Raw genomic sequence first — 12,365 nt, forward strand, 5'->3', positions numbered from 1 at the left:
TCTGCTTCTTATAATAAATCAATAAGTAGAGAGAGCTCAGATTAACAGGGTCACGTGTTTCTTAAAATTTGAATTGATTAGATCTCAAATATCTAGAGTATTTTTTTTCTTAGTTCATCTGTACTGGCTTTTATTATTGGACAGTGGTGCTGTATGACCTTTGGTTGTACTAGAGTTTCCTATGATGATTTGTTATTAAATGAAATTGTAGGCACAAGGATAGGTTTGAAAACTGTGAAAATGAATATAAGGATCAACTGCAAGAATTGGCTGTCTAGTTATGCAGCAAGAAAGGAGAGGAAATGAAAGCTAGCTGATATTGTACTTTAAAAAAAAATCATCTTTTGATTTCTTGTTTATGAAAATGTGTCATGAGTGATTCTTATTTTCATAAAAGAGGGACCAAAAAGAGGTGATTTTTTGTGAAAGATAAAAATCACTCATGACATATTCCATCAAGGAGAGATTAAAAGGTGGTGATTTTTTATAGACTCAAAGTGAAAAATTTTATATTTACAAATTACAAGGACTAAACATGTTTAATCTTTTATTTCTATAGTATTCGAGGACCTGCCTATGTATATTATTTTCGTGAGTAAATAGGTAATGTGAATTGTTCAATGTTTATGAAGAGTTGTATATAACTACATTTAATATATTGTTGAAACTGAAACATTTATCATTAAATCAGCGTGGTTTGGTAACTACAATAAGGTGTCATGTAATTTTGTTTTCTTTTGTTCAGGACATGCTTGTTGCAGGTACTGACACAACTTACACAACCCTGGAGTGGACAATATCCGAACTGTTAAAGCACCCCAAAGGAATCATTAACATGTCTTGCTTGCCTTAGCCCAAGTCCACCACACTCCTTATGCTTACAAAGAGTTTCTTAAGCCACCCAATGAACTTTCTTGTCTGTTACAGTATCACCCCAAAGGAAGTTCCTGCCAATCTGGTCAAGTTTATCGCATACCACACGTCGTATGAACTCTGACTGCATAGTGCAAACTACTAGTATTGTTTGGCATTTAGAGTTTGACAGTATGCTATATGTGTAATTATTTATAGTTGTTATTGAACAATTTATTTGACTTCTGAATGTCCAAGTTTTAATGTACTAATCAAATTTGGTTGATGAGGTATCTGACCTATTTGGAGGACAGCATTCAATTTTATAAACAAGTTATAAGGATAATTTCTATGTGTTCACTATGCAATCAAGATACATGATACAAAGGATAAATTATAATTTTTGTGTCCTATTTTTAAATCAATATATTTAATTTTCTTTTTTTTTAAAATAAGTAATTTTGGTGCTTTCATCCGCCAACTGTCTAAAATTAAATGTTAATTTTGATATGACATATTAGTATTAACGCGACCCTTATATAGACCGGAAGAGTTGAACTCATAGTCTCTTGTTCAAAGATAAGGTAACAATATTTTATATGTATCATTAATCAAAATTTTTTAATTTTTTTCTAATTATAAAAATTTATAATTAAAAATATATTTAATATATAAATTTTTTTAATTTTATTTTACATCATTTTATATATTTTTTATTTTAAATACTTTACATATTTTTATTTTTTATTTTACCAATTTATAATTAAGTTTCATAAATTCATATATAAACTATTTACATAATTATTTTGTAGATTTATTTTAATATACGAACTACTTTTACTCTAATTATATAAATCAACATAATTGCATCAACGTAAACTATACAAATTAATTAAATTTATTTTAATATTTAAATTATTTTTATTCAAATTATATAAAATAATAAAATGTTAATATTTAATATTTTAGGAATTACTTACATGTTAATATTTTCGTTTTAACTATAAAAAATTATTTAGTAAATAAGTTTTTTGATACCAATTATATAAATCAATAAAATTATGTAAATTATCTTATGTTATTTATAAAAATTATGTACATTTATTTTTATATATAAATAATAAAAAATTAATTTAATTATGAAAAATAATAAATTTTAATTTTTATATTATTTAAATATTATTTTAAATTTACTTAATTTGTATAAATTACACAACATAGTTTTTTTAAAATAATCTATATATTAGTTTATGTATTTTTTTAAATTATATTAAAATAATAACAAATTTTTGTTAATTTATATTAAAATAAAATTTTATAATAACAATAAATACATGTAAAATTAAATATTAAATATACTTAAATATCAAATTTTTATTTTAATTTATAAATTTTTATAATTTAAAAAAATTAATAACTTCCAACTAATGATATATGTAAAATAGTATTTATAAAATTAAGTAAACAAAACAAGTGTCTTAGGATTTTATTGCTTTACCTTCAAATAAAAGTTTATGAGCTCAACTCTTATTAAGATTTTTTTTTTAGTTTTAATTTTATTTAACTCCTAGTCACATAAGTATCATTTAGACAATCTATATATGCGTCATGTCAATACCAATACATCGCATGAAAGTCAATATTTGATTTTGGATGATGAATTAATGAAAGAATCAAAATTACTTATTTTAAAAAAAATAGGATGATTAAATATTTAAATTTAAAAATAAGAGACTAAAATTACCAATTAAAATTATTAAAGGACCACAATTATAATTTAAGCTTAAATAACATAACTATCAAGTTAAGCATAAGATAGAAAAGGAATAAATCCCTGAACATTAACTACTAACCAGATCCTTTAAAATAATATTCTCCTAATAATTACCAATATACAAATAATCACTCCATAATTTTTGGTATTAATATAATCCCAATTTATTTGTAAGATATGTTAATTTATTTCTTGTAATTGATATATAATTTCTATCTCAGAATAATGAGATACATCAACTATACAATTCCCCACTTAAAAACCTCAATATATATATTCAGTCTTTCTGCTTGTCTAATCAATTCTCCCACACTTTTTCCATTGAAGGCAAACTGACCACAAAATCATTCTGGTCCTCACTTTCTGCATAAATTTCCCCATCGCTGCTATTCCTCAACCAACGACTAATGTGCTCCTCAATTGCTTCATCTATGGAAGATAAAATAAAATTAAATTAAAAAACTAACAACTATGAAGAATATACTTTTCAGACTCCCCTTGAACCAAATTTCATTAGTAGTTTAAAACTTGCACATACAACATAGAAGAGGCATATGTGATGTGTCACAATATGTGAAATTTTTATTTTTTTTATCATAACTTCTTCTTCTGGTCATTGCATATCAATTTCTCTGATATGCAGTTGCTACTGCAAGTAGAGGAGATTTTCTATGAACAGCAAGGCCAGCTGTTTCAGACATGTCCAAGTCCTCCCCTGCAGCCCCACCAGGCAATGACCAATCAAATTGGTGAACAAGGTTTGCTAATACCACCTCAATTATATTTGTGGCAAACGTTATTCCGGGACAACCTCTTCTTCCAGCACCAAACGGAATAAGCTCAAAATCATGTCCTTTGAAGTCTACTGAACTGCTGAGGAACCTTTCTGGTTTAAACTCTAGAGGTTGGTTCCAAGATGAAGGGTCTCTTGCAATTACCCAAGCATTCACTAATACCTGAGTGCCAGCTGCAATGTCATAGCCCTTCACTTTGATATCTTCCATGCATTTCCTAGGGACTATTAATGGAAGTGGAGGATGAAGACGAAGACTTTCTTTGATCACAGCTTTCAAGTAGTTCATTTGGCCCAAATCATCCTCAGTTACATGAGTCCTGTTACCAACCACACTTCTCACCTCGTCTTGCAATTTATGCATAACCATTGGGTGCTTTAACAGCTCTGACATTGTCCACTCCAAGGCCGTGTGTGTTGTGTCAGTACCCGCAACAAACATGTCCTGAAAAGAAAACATAATTACAGGACACCTTATAGTTACCAAACATCACTGATTTAACAATAAATGTTTCAATTTCAATAGTATCACACTTTCACATGAGCTATTTGCTCACGAAAACAATATACATGGCATATTTGAGATTACCAAAAGAGAAAGGTTAGATATGTTTTTACTATTTTTGTCCTAGTAAATATAAATAAGTTCATTACATGCCATTATAAAATATTGGCTCCTTTTAGTCCTTGGATTATGGAAATATATCATATAGGGTACTTATCGTTCATAAAAAGTCGTCTTCTTTTGTCTTTCATTTATGGAAAAAAGAACTATGCATGATACATTTTCAAAAACAGAGAACCAAAAGAAGACGATTTTTTTGTGGGGACTAAATGTGAACATTATCCTATTTGAAGAGAACAAATTTAACTCGATCTAATTTTGCTTTCTCTTCATTCTTGCTGTGTATCTTTGGGCAGCAAATTCTTGCAGTTGACCCTCTTTTTCTTTTTCACAATTTCCAGAAACTAGCCTTGTTTCTACAATATCATTTAATAACAAATCATCATAGGAAGTTCATATACAAAGGTCATACATCACCATTCACCCCTGTCCAATAATAAAAGCCATTACAGATGCAATAAACCAAAAGATAGTGTAGATATTTGAGATCTAATCAATTCAAATTTTAACACGTGATCCAATTAATCTAGCTAAATTTCTAGTATGATGCGTTGCATTTCATTCTATCTTTTGTTTAATTTGGATCATTAGCCTAGCACGAGTGATTTAGGCTTAGGTTCGTGCATAATCTCTTAGTTTTTCCTTTTAGGACGCTGTTACACTTTGTGGTGTGCTTTTGGTTTTAGGAAGCAACTACACAGCTAATTTTGGCTTGAAGGCCAAGTTGGATGAGTTGATTTCCTTGGAGGAAGATCTGGAAGATTTTTAGAGGCATGAGTGTGAATGTATGTATACATGATTTTGATGATGTCAAAGAAGAATTTAACAAGGTTGTTTCAAAGGATAAGCATTTGCTTCAAGAATAATTCAAGATTGCTTCAACAAACAAAGCCTTGTTTCAAGATTCACTAAAGATCAAGTCTTGTCTTAAAACAAAATGCTTTCAAGACATGCAAGATTCTGGTAATCGATTACCAGGAAGTGTAATCGATTACCAAAAGACAAGGTTGAAAAATAACTGTTGAAAAAGGTTTTGAATTTGAATTTTCAACATGTAATCGATTACCATATGTCTGTAATCGATTACCAGCAACGAAACTCCTGAAATTCAAATTCAAGAGTCATAACCCTTCAAATTATGACTGTGTAATCGATTACACAAACATTGTAATCGATTATCAGTGGAGAGTTTTCAGAAAAACTACCAACAGTCACATCTTTTCATTGGATTGGTGAATGACCATCAAAGGCCTATAAATAGGTGACTTGGGCACGAATTTTAGAGAGAATTTTGCTGGTCCAAAATGTCTTATCCTCTCAAAAGACAATGAGAGAGATTCCAAGAGAACTTCATTATCAAATGTTCTCTCAAAAGAAACTCTTGGACAAACACTTACAAATTCATTAAGAGTTCATCCATGAATCTTCATTGTAATATTCTTCTCTTGAAGAGAGAATTCTTCTTTCATTCTTCTTATTCAATGAGATTGGTTAAGAGACTATGAGTCTCTTGTTGTAAAGCATCTGAACACAAGGGATGGGTTGTCCCTGTGTGGTTCAGACTTTGTAAAAGGATTTTACAAAGATAGTGGAAATCTCAAGTGGGTTGCTTGAGTACTGGACGTAGGCACGGGACGTGGCCGAACCAGTATAAAACTGTGATTGCATTCTCTCTTCCCTTATCTCATTTATTTTATTGCAATCAATTTTGCCTTGCATGTTTAAAGAAAATTATTAAATTGATTGTTGTTACTTCTTCTGCATTCTAAGTCTATCTCTCTTAAGATTATTGAGGCCACAAGGTCCAACAATGGGATCCTTCATAATGGAGAATGAAAGCTATCTTAGCATGAAAATCATGAGGTTCTTGATCAAAAGTGAATATATGAAAGGTGTGATAAGTCCCCACAATAGTGTAGGTACTCCTGACACGTATTTTCTCTTTCAGCACGCCTCTCACACCTTGTGGGAGTAGTCACACTAGTGTGAGGCGTATCAAAATGACTATTTACAAATTTTTAATTTTATTTTCAATTAGGTTTGGACCTATGACTTATTTTTAAGTTTTAAATAGACATTTAAGAGATTCTTGTTTGAATTCTCTTGTGAAAGCTTAAGATCGAAGATCATGTTTTTCTAGATTTTTCCAATCCCATTCTCAATTTCTATTTCTTTTTGGGTTACTATGTGTGAGTAGAATCCTATTTTCTAAGAATAGGGTTAAGCCCTTGGGAACTAACTTGGTTTAGTTAAAATAATTAAAGAAGAAATTAATGGTGAACCTAATTGTTGAAAACCCTTGATAAAGACTTAAGCTTTTAACCATGAAAGTAGGTTTGATCCTTTGAGAAATCAACACCTACCATAAAAGATCTAATTGAACATAACTATCATGAAAGTATGAGTAAATTAAATTAGGCCTGTCTTCCTATCTTGAAAGAGAATATAATTTATTTTAGGTTAATTCATCTTCATAGAGAACCAAATAGAGCAATTGGTTGGTGGATTAAGCACATTGAAACCCATTGTGTATAATGTTGTAGTTTTTCCTAATTTTGTGATTAAATGTTTGATTAAAAATGCAACACGAAACTAAATTTAAATTTATGTTATTTCATGAAGAAAACGCGATCCATGTGGAGAGGCCGATAATTTTATTACTAGAGCAATTGCAAGAGCAAAACCTCACTGATCCAAAACAAAATAATGAGATGAAAGAGAAACCAGCGTACGTACTGAGTATACGATCATAATAAGCCATATATATGAAGAAAAATGTTCTTACTAACCAGTATCAAAGCCTTTATTACAGTTCTATCAATGGGGGAGCCAGTAGTGTTATTCTTTTCCATGGAAAGCAAAACGTCCACAAAATCATTCTGCTGCTTACTATCAACATCAACATCCCCATTTCTTCCATTCCTAACATGATCCTCAATCACTTCATCTATAAACTGGTCCAAATGTTTGGCCACTTCTTGTGCTCTATCAAACAAACCACTGACCTTGCTCATCAGCCAATCAAGCCAAGGCACATAGTCCCCTATAGACACAGCACCCAACAACTCCCCAAACTCCAACAACAAACTCTGAAACTCCCTTTCTCCTCCCCCACGGTATCTTTTACCCAAAGCCACTCTACACGCTACATCATTCGTAATTGCAGCACACATATCAGTCAAATTCACATGCAATGAATCACTACAACACTCCCTAATGTTATCCATCATTCTAGCAGTTTCCTCCTCTCTCACACCTCGAAAGGATTGAACCCTTTTGGTGCTAAGAAGGTGCGACACACTCAAACTCCTTATTTGCCTCCAGTATTCTCCGTACTTAGAACTTGCAAGGTCTTTGGAACCGTACAAGAGGATATCATTTATCTTACGTTGTGGCCTGTCTGAGAAGACAAGGTCATGAGTTCTCATCACCTCACGTGCTGCATCAGCAGATGAGACCACAAGTACTGGCACCTTCCCGAAATGAAGCAGCATTAGAGGGCCATATTTTTTAGCCAATGTTTGGAGTGTGCGGTGTGGGAACAAACCAAGTTGGTGCAGATTACCCAGCAGAGGTAACCTTGGAGGTGAAGGGGGTGAGTTTTTGGAGGTTACTGCATTGGAATACCATTTGATCATGAATGCAAGAGAAAGGCAGAGAACAAAGACAGTGAAGAAAAGCATTGTGAATGAATGCGAATTTTCGTGGGGCATGAAACTTGGTACCATATGCTGAGTGGTGATGACTACTATGAATATATGGTACTGATTAATTTAATCTTGCATGGTAAGGTAAGGGAAAAAGACACGTTAGGTTAAAAACTTGCACATGTGGCAAGAAATATGTGGGTGGCAAGATGTGTGGGAAAGTCAAAGGCTGAGTGGGGATATCCAAATTGAGTGACTCTTGTTCTTGGTACAGGGCATGGAAGATTTTCTTCTCTCTTTTCTTTAATCTTAGCTCCTAATGTAATGCACTTTTGCTTGTCTCTTTTTAGAATTTAATTCTTGGCTTAATGAATTAGTCCCTTTATTTATTTAGAATGTTCAATTGAAGCATGGAAAACAAGATAATTCACACTACTAGACAATGGATATTTTTCAAATCTTATCACCCGTATCAACTCGTAGCAATGATTGAAAAAACTTTTAATGAAAGACAAGAGGATGAAATTGCTTTGATATCCTTAACTGAAAATTCGAACGTTGCAATATTTGCAGAAATTAAAAACGTATTTATATAACACCTTCCTTTTGTTTTCTCTCGTTTCTTGCTGTATATCTTGTCAGCAAAGTCTCGTAGTTGACCCTTATTTTCTTTTTCACAATTTTGAGAACCTATCCTTGTTTCTACTATATATCACTTTAATAACAAATCATCGTAGGGAACTCTTATACCAGCAAAGGTCATACAACACCACTGTCCAATAATATAAGCCAGTACATATATATGAACGAAACCATAAATAGTACCGAAGATTTTTTTTGAGATCTAATCAACTCAAATTTTGATAAACATGTGACCCTATTAATCCAAGTTGCCTCTAAACAATTTATTATAAGAAGCAGAATCATTCCGTACAACGGCGGAAGTAATGGGGAAGCAACATTACATGTGCCAAACCCCAGATCCAAGACAGAATTCAAAAAAGAAAAAACTAACTGTTGATAAATGTGGCAAATCATATGATGTAAAATTAAAAAAAGGGTAAGAAGAAAAATGGAATGGAAAAGAAACCAGGTGTAAGAACATAATAACCTATAGAAAAAAAAAAAATGATGTTCTTATTACTAACCGGTATCAAAGCCTTTATTGCAGTTCTATCAATGGGGGAGCCAGTTGTGTTATTTTATTTCTATGGAAAGCAAAGCATCCACAAAATCATTCATTCTGCTCCTCACTATCAACATCAACATCAACATCAACATCCACACCTCTTCCATTTCTAAAATGCTCCTCAATCACTTCATTTATAAACTGATTTAATAGTTTGGCCACTCTGTGTGCTCTCTCAAACAAACCACTAACCTTGTTCGTCAGCCTATCAAGCCAAGGCACATAGTCCCCAATAGACACAGTACCCAACAACTCCCCAAACTCTAACAGCAAATGCTGAAACTCCCTCCCATTATAATACTGATAATGGGAAGAGAGAAAAAAAAAACATTATTCACAGCAAATTATTCTAAGTTTGTGATAGCTGCGAACCGCAAGCATGCAGCAATATGTGAGCAACATATTTTTGTTTTAGTTCTTAGAAAACACCATTAATATTTTTGCAGATTTGAGTTAAATTAGTTGCTTAGGGAATTATATTGCAAGGACAAGAACTATTAATTACTTCAAGATAAATTCAACTTTTACACAAATCAGAGTAGGATCAAGGGGTAACTTATAGTGGTGGCTTCCTAGTTGCCACGGGAAAGGTTGGATTACCAAGCACATAATAAGCCATATCAAGTAATAAATTACCGTGTTAAATTATTCGCAAAGAGAAATAATAACACATACAACATACTGTTAAACTCTTAATTCAACCAATAGTAATAGTGTAAGCCAAACTCTAATGTCAACCAACATTAGTAGTTTATATCTATAACCTGCCAAATTAGATGAACAACACATAATCATCCGTTAAGCAGTAACAAAGCTTGTGCAATCCATTAAACCACAGTTGGAAACGAGAGAAACCTGCAGACACAAATGCATCCACAACGTAAAAGAGTCATGTGTGTTACAATATAAAACACAACCTTATTGCTTTTATAATAACTTCTTTTTATGGTCATTATATACTAATTTCTCTCATATGCAGTTGCTACTGCAAGGAGAGGAGATATTCTACTAGCAGCAAGGCCAGCCGTTTCAGACATGTCCAAGTCCTCCCCTGCACCCCCATCAGGCAAAGACCAATCAAATTGGTGAACAAGGTTTGCTAACACCATCTCAATTATAATTGTAGTAAACCTTACTCCAGGCAACCCCTTCTTCTAGCACCAAATGGTATAAGCTCAAAATCATGTCCTTTGAAGTCTATTGAACTTCTGAGGAACCTTTCTGGTTTAAATAATAGAGGTTGGTCCCAAGGTGAAGGGTCTCTGGCAATTGCCCATGCATTCACTAATACCACAGTGCCAACTGCAATGTCATAGTCCTTCACTTTGATATCTTCCATGCATTTCCTAGGGACCATTAAGGGAATTGAGGGATGAAGCCGAAGACTTTCTTTGATCACAGCCTTCAAGTAGTTCATTTGGCCCAAATCATCCTCAGTTACCTGAGTCCTATTACCAACCACGCTTCTTACCTCTTCTTGCAATTTATGCATCACAGTTGGGTGCTTTAACACTTCTGACATTGTCCAATCCATGGCTGTGGTAATGTCACTACCAGCAACAAACATGTCCTGAACAAAAGGAAAGCAAAGTTACAACACACCGTGCTGATTTAACAATAGTGTTTCAATTTCAATAGTATGAAATATATACTAAACTTCATAAACATTGAAAATTTTGCATGAGCTAATTTACTCAAGAAAATAACGTACATGGGCAAGTTTGAGATAATTACAAGAAAAAAGGATTAAATGTGTTTTTACTTTTTGATCCATGCAATATAAATATGGATTCCATTTAATTAGTCCCTCCATTATGGAAATATATTCGTAAAAGAACCATCTCTTTTTGTCTCTGGTTTATGATACATGACACATTTTCATAAATAAGGAACTAAATGGAAATGAGTTTTTTGGTACGGATTAAATGTGGACAATACCCCATTTGAAGAGACTAAAAGCATATTTAACCCCTAACTTTTGTTTCCACTCCTTTCTTGCTTTATATCTTGGCAGCAAATTCTTGCATTGCCCCTCATTTTCTTTTTCGCAACTTCCAGAACCTATCCTTGTGTGTAAATGTACAATAGCAGATTAATAACAAATCATCACAGGAAACTCATATACAAAGGTCACATTATATATCACCACTGTCCAAAAATAAAAGCCATTACAGATGAAATAAACCAAAAAAAAGACAGATATTTGAAATCTAATCAATTCAAATTTTGAGAAACATGTGACCCTTTTAATCTAAGTTGCCTCTACTTATTAATCTTTTTTAAGAAACAGAATCAGCCCAAGCATCGACAAAAGTGAAGGAGAAGCAATATTTACATCTGCAAAACCTCACAGATCCAAAACAGAATACAAAAAGTAAAAAAATGAGATGTAAGAGAAACCAGGTGTAGTAACGTAACAAACTCAAAAAAAATGATGTTCTTACTAACCAGCATCAAACCCTTTATTGCATTTCTATTAATTAGGGAGCCAGTAGTGTTACTCTTTTCTATGGATAGGAAAACGTCCACAAAATCACTCTGCTCCTCACTATCAACATCAACATCCCCGTCTCTTCTATTCCTAACATGTTCCTGAATCACTTCCTCTATAAACTGGTCCAAATGTTTAGCCACTCTTTGTGCTCTCTCATACAAGCCAAGGTACATAGTCCCTTAAAATAGACACAGCACCCAACATCTCCTCAAACTCTTGACAACAAATTCTGAAACTCCCTCCCTTCCTTCCCACAGTACCTCCTTCCCAGAGCCACTCTACACGTCACGTCATTCGTAAGTGCAGCAAACATATCAGTCAAATTCACATGCAACAAATCACTACAACACTGTTTCCTCCTCTCAAACCGCGATAGGATTGAACCATTTTGGTGCTGAGAAGGTGTGACACACTCAAACTCCGTACTTGCCTCCAATATTCTTCGTACGTGCATGGAACATGCGAGGTCTTTGGAACCGTACATGAGGACATCATTCATCTTAAGATGTGGCCTGTCAGAGAAGACCAGGTCATGAGTTTTCATCAACTCACGCGCTGCATCAGCAGATGAGACCACAAGTACTGCTACCTCTCCAAAATGAAGTAGCATTAGAGGGCCATATTTTTTAGCCAAAGTTTGGAGTGTGCGGTGTAGGAACAAACCAAGTTGGTGCAGATTTCCCACTAGAGGTAACCTTGGAAGTGCAGAGGGTGAATTTTTGGTGGTTGCTGCATTGGAATACTGTTTGATGATGAACATCAGAGAACAGCAGAGAAGGAAGATAGTGTGAATGAATGCAAGTTTTCTTGGTGTCATGTAACTGCATCTGCATGCCTACTTCAACATAACTTGTACCTTCTGCAGACACCAGGTGCCTTGTCACCTTCTCCTGTTTTGATTTTAAAACCGAATTTTCCGATTTGAATCGGTTCGGATCATAGTAACATACTCTCTCTGACCTCAACCACATTTAATAATCTCAATTAAAAA

At 33.3% G+C, this 12,365-nt stretch overlaps 3 protein-coding genes across 3 annotated transcripts; all 3 read right to left on the reverse strand.

Moving 5' to 3' along the window:
- Nucleotides 1–2,810: 2,810 nt before the first annotated feature.
- LOC100819183 (cytochrome P450 736A117) lies at nt 2,811–7,785 on the reverse strand. The gene is made up of 2 exons (XM_003529262.5): nt 6,834–7,785; nt 2,811–3,864 (listed from the first exon to the last, which is right to left on the reverse strand). The coding sequence occupies exons 1-2, from the start codon at nt 7,770–7,772 to the stop codon at nt 3,250–3,252; spliced, it is 1,554 nt and encodes a 517-aa protein (XP_003529310.2). The 5' UTR covers nt 7,773–7,785; the 3' UTR covers nt 2,811–3,249.
- A 1,893-nt stretch (nt 7,786–9,678) lies between these two features.
- Nucleotides 9,679–11,547, reverse strand: LOC121172598 (cytochrome P450 71A8). The gene is made up of 2 exons (XM_026129128.2): nt 11,329–11,547; nt 9,679–10,450 (listed from the first exon to the last, which is right to left on the reverse strand). The coding sequence occupies exons 1-2, from the start codon at nt 11,545–11,547 to the stop codon at nt 10,013–10,015; spliced, it is 657 nt and encodes a 218-aa protein (XP_025984913.1). The 3' UTR covers nt 9,679–10,012.
- Nucleotides 11,548–11,582: 35 nt separating this feature from the next.
- LOC100806015 (cytochrome P450 736A117) lies at nt 11,583–12,191 on the reverse strand. The gene has a single exon (XM_041017537.1). The coding sequence runs from the start codon at nt 12,189–12,191 to the stop codon at nt 11,583–11,585; it is 609 nt and encodes a 202-aa protein (XP_040873471.1).
- Between the last annotated feature and the right edge of the window lie 174 nt (nt 12,192–12,365).

This window comes from Glycine max, chromosome 7 (assembly GCF_000004515.6).
Source record: "Glycine max cultivar Williams 82 chromosome 7, Glycine_max_v4.0, whole genome shotgun sequence".
Taxonomy (NCBI): domain Eukaryota; kingdom Viridiplantae; phylum Streptophyta; class Magnoliopsida; order Fabales; family Fabaceae; genus Glycine; species Glycine max.